The following is a 2,500-nucleotide window of genomic DNA, read 5'->3' on the forward strand; positions in this document are numbered from 1 at the left end:
TAGTGAAGTGTTGTTGGTGTAGCTCCCTCAGTGCAGTGTATCACACACCTGATGCTTGTTTTCTGCATGCAAGCTTAGCGTACAAGGATGGGAGTTCTGCTTTCACAAAGCGCCAATCGAGCTCTACCCACAGTGAGGTAGTTACAGCAACGGAGAAAATGCTAAGGCAAAGAAGGGAGCAACTACAATATGTGCACCAAAATATTCTTTCATACTGAAAAAATCATTTTTAGTAGAATTTTTTACCTCATCTATAAATCCATATTAGACAATAGAGAGGTTCCGGGGTACGATTTTCCGTGCCAAAATCTGTATGGGCGCTACGGATTTTTTCCAGGCGTGCTCCATACGATTTTTCGGCACGGAGAATCCGTGTGGACTGGCTTTCATACGAACCATGTTTCGTATGGAGATTTTGCGTCATCGGGTGCAGAAAGATTTTTCGCGTACAAATTTGGTACGAGAAACATCGATTTTCCACGGGAAGTTTTGATTTTGGTACAAATTTTCAAAATAAAAATGCATAGCGCGGGAATGTGACGTGTTTGCGATCGTAACCTAGGCAATGACGGCAAACACATAAGTTCCGTACTCCGGAACATTTCACTGCTCGAAAACGTGTAAAAATTCCGTAGCGCCTCTACGGATTTTGGCACGAAAAATCGTACTCCGGAACCTCCCTATTGCTATACTTTGCTGTAGTATCATCCAGAGTCATTACTTTGACCTAGTTCAAATACAATGTACATGTATATGCCTGGATTATCAAATAGTGTGGCTTGTCATGTGTGACGTCTTAGGCCGCTAGACCAGTAGAAATCTGCTTCCTACCTCCCCGACATACAACGAAGTTAGTAGGCACATCATCCAGAGATCATGTTTCGTGACTCTGTGGAATAAGTTGCCAGGTCTCCAATGGAAAGGATTCGAGTGCGAAGCACTATTTATGACGTGACATAATGCAAAATGTCTGTCTGCCATAGCACAATAATGACATTTCTTTTTACCTAGAGACTAAGAGTATAACCTTCCATATCGGGGCACCTCTCTTATCCAGGCACCTCCCATATCAGAGCAGCTCCCTCACCCGGGCACCTTGAATGCAGGTATCTGCAGTATCTCTTTTCGTGCCAGTTACAGTAGCTCAATTGCTTCACTGCATACATGGTCTTTTAAGCTCTTAGCCCTTCCTATTGAGAAAGGCATCCATCTTGGTTTAGCAAGCCCATTTGAAGAAAATGATGTGCAGCAATGCATTATGGCTGCTGCAGTATATTTCCGAGTTAGGGACGATTCTGAAATAGGGGCATCCCTCGGCATTTGGAGAAGAGAGGCTCTACAGTACTAAGAAGTAAATTCCAATTTGTTGACTTACATTGGATGTCCCTGAACTCCACCATGGCGCGCAATGCTTTCGGATCAGCCAGTGCCATCAGCCAGTACAGCTTGACACGTCCACAGCCCTCGTGAACCTCCACCTTTATAGCCTCCTCTTCTTCCTTGAAGACCTGCCAACGTAGCCAATCGCAAACACACAACACCATTTTGTTGTGCTGCTCAAGTAGAATAGAAACTCAACTTTAAGAAAATACCATACTGTTTGCATGTACATAACAGCATTACTCAACTAGCACAATTGCCTGCATGTGTGCAGTCAGTGAGTGAACAGCAGCAGCGACAGCAGCAGCAGCAGCAGCAGCACATTAGTAGCAGCAGCAGTGACAGCAGCAGCAGCACTATGTAGTGCATGCTGCTAACATGGCAGCACTGCCTGACTGACTATACAGTGTAGACTGTGCACAGATAAGCCCTGTGTTCAGCTGTATCTCAAGACAGTAACAGTTAGTCTCTTACTGCAGTGGTTGTTAAATACAGGTATTACTGTTGGGTGCTGAGTGTATACGACTACAGAATGGTTTACCCAGCTTGGGTTTGTAGGACTAAGAGATTGTTTCTTTGTACAGCAGCCAGGTACAGTCTCGCCTGGTCTATCAGTGTAGAGCACAATTCCACCACGCAATAAACAACAGCTTTGCACACACGTAGTCCGGGCTAGGCATACCTGGCGCTGATGGCCCTTGTTGCGCTTCGGCAAGTGAAGCACACGGTCACACTCGCCACACAGAGATCCGCACACGTTGCACTCGACAATGGCTCTTGTCTCGCCGTCGTCGTGATTCTCACAAGTGCGCTGTAAACACACACACACACACACACACACACACACACACGCACACGCACACAAGATACAATAATTATACAAATGTATTTTTAAATAAGTTTGGAAGTACATGTGCAGATACGCGAGGTTCAGACATGAGTAAGTTTCATAAGTTACACAACACACACACGCACACACACACACGCACACACACGCACACACACGCACCCACCCAAACACAGATGAATGCAGGTAAACTACCACTAATATATTTTGAACTTCTCCAGCTTTTGATATTTAGCACAGCAATACAAGACATTCAGTGGTGAGATCATAAGA

At 45.0% G+C, this 2,500-nt stretch overlaps 1 protein-coding gene across 2 annotated transcripts in view; it reads right to left on the reverse strand.

Annotated features, from left to right (window-relative positions):
* LOC135817675 (E3 ubiquitin-protein ligase MYCBP2-like) overlaps window positions 1-2,500 on the reverse strand; it is a 102,374-nt gene that overhangs the window by 7,230 nt on the left and 92,644 nt on the right. For both annotated transcript variants that reach the window (XM_065330901.1, XM_065330900.1), the window contains exons 73-74: window positions 2,063-2,191; window positions 1,376-1,508 (exon numbers count right to left, since the gene is read on the reverse strand). In XM_065330901.1, coding sequence (XP_065186973.1) covers window positions 1,376-1,508; window positions 2,063-2,191 — 262 coding nt within the window. The remainder of the gene's footprint in view (window positions 1-1,375; window positions 1,509-2,062; window positions 2,192-2,500) is intronic.

The sequence above is a fragment of the Sycon ciliatum genome, chromosome 5, assembly GCF_964019385.1.
Source record: "Sycon ciliatum chromosome 5, ocSycCili1.1, whole genome shotgun sequence".
Classification (NCBI taxonomy): Eukaryota; Metazoa; Porifera; class Calcarea; order Leucosolenida; family Sycettidae; genus Sycon; species Sycon ciliatum.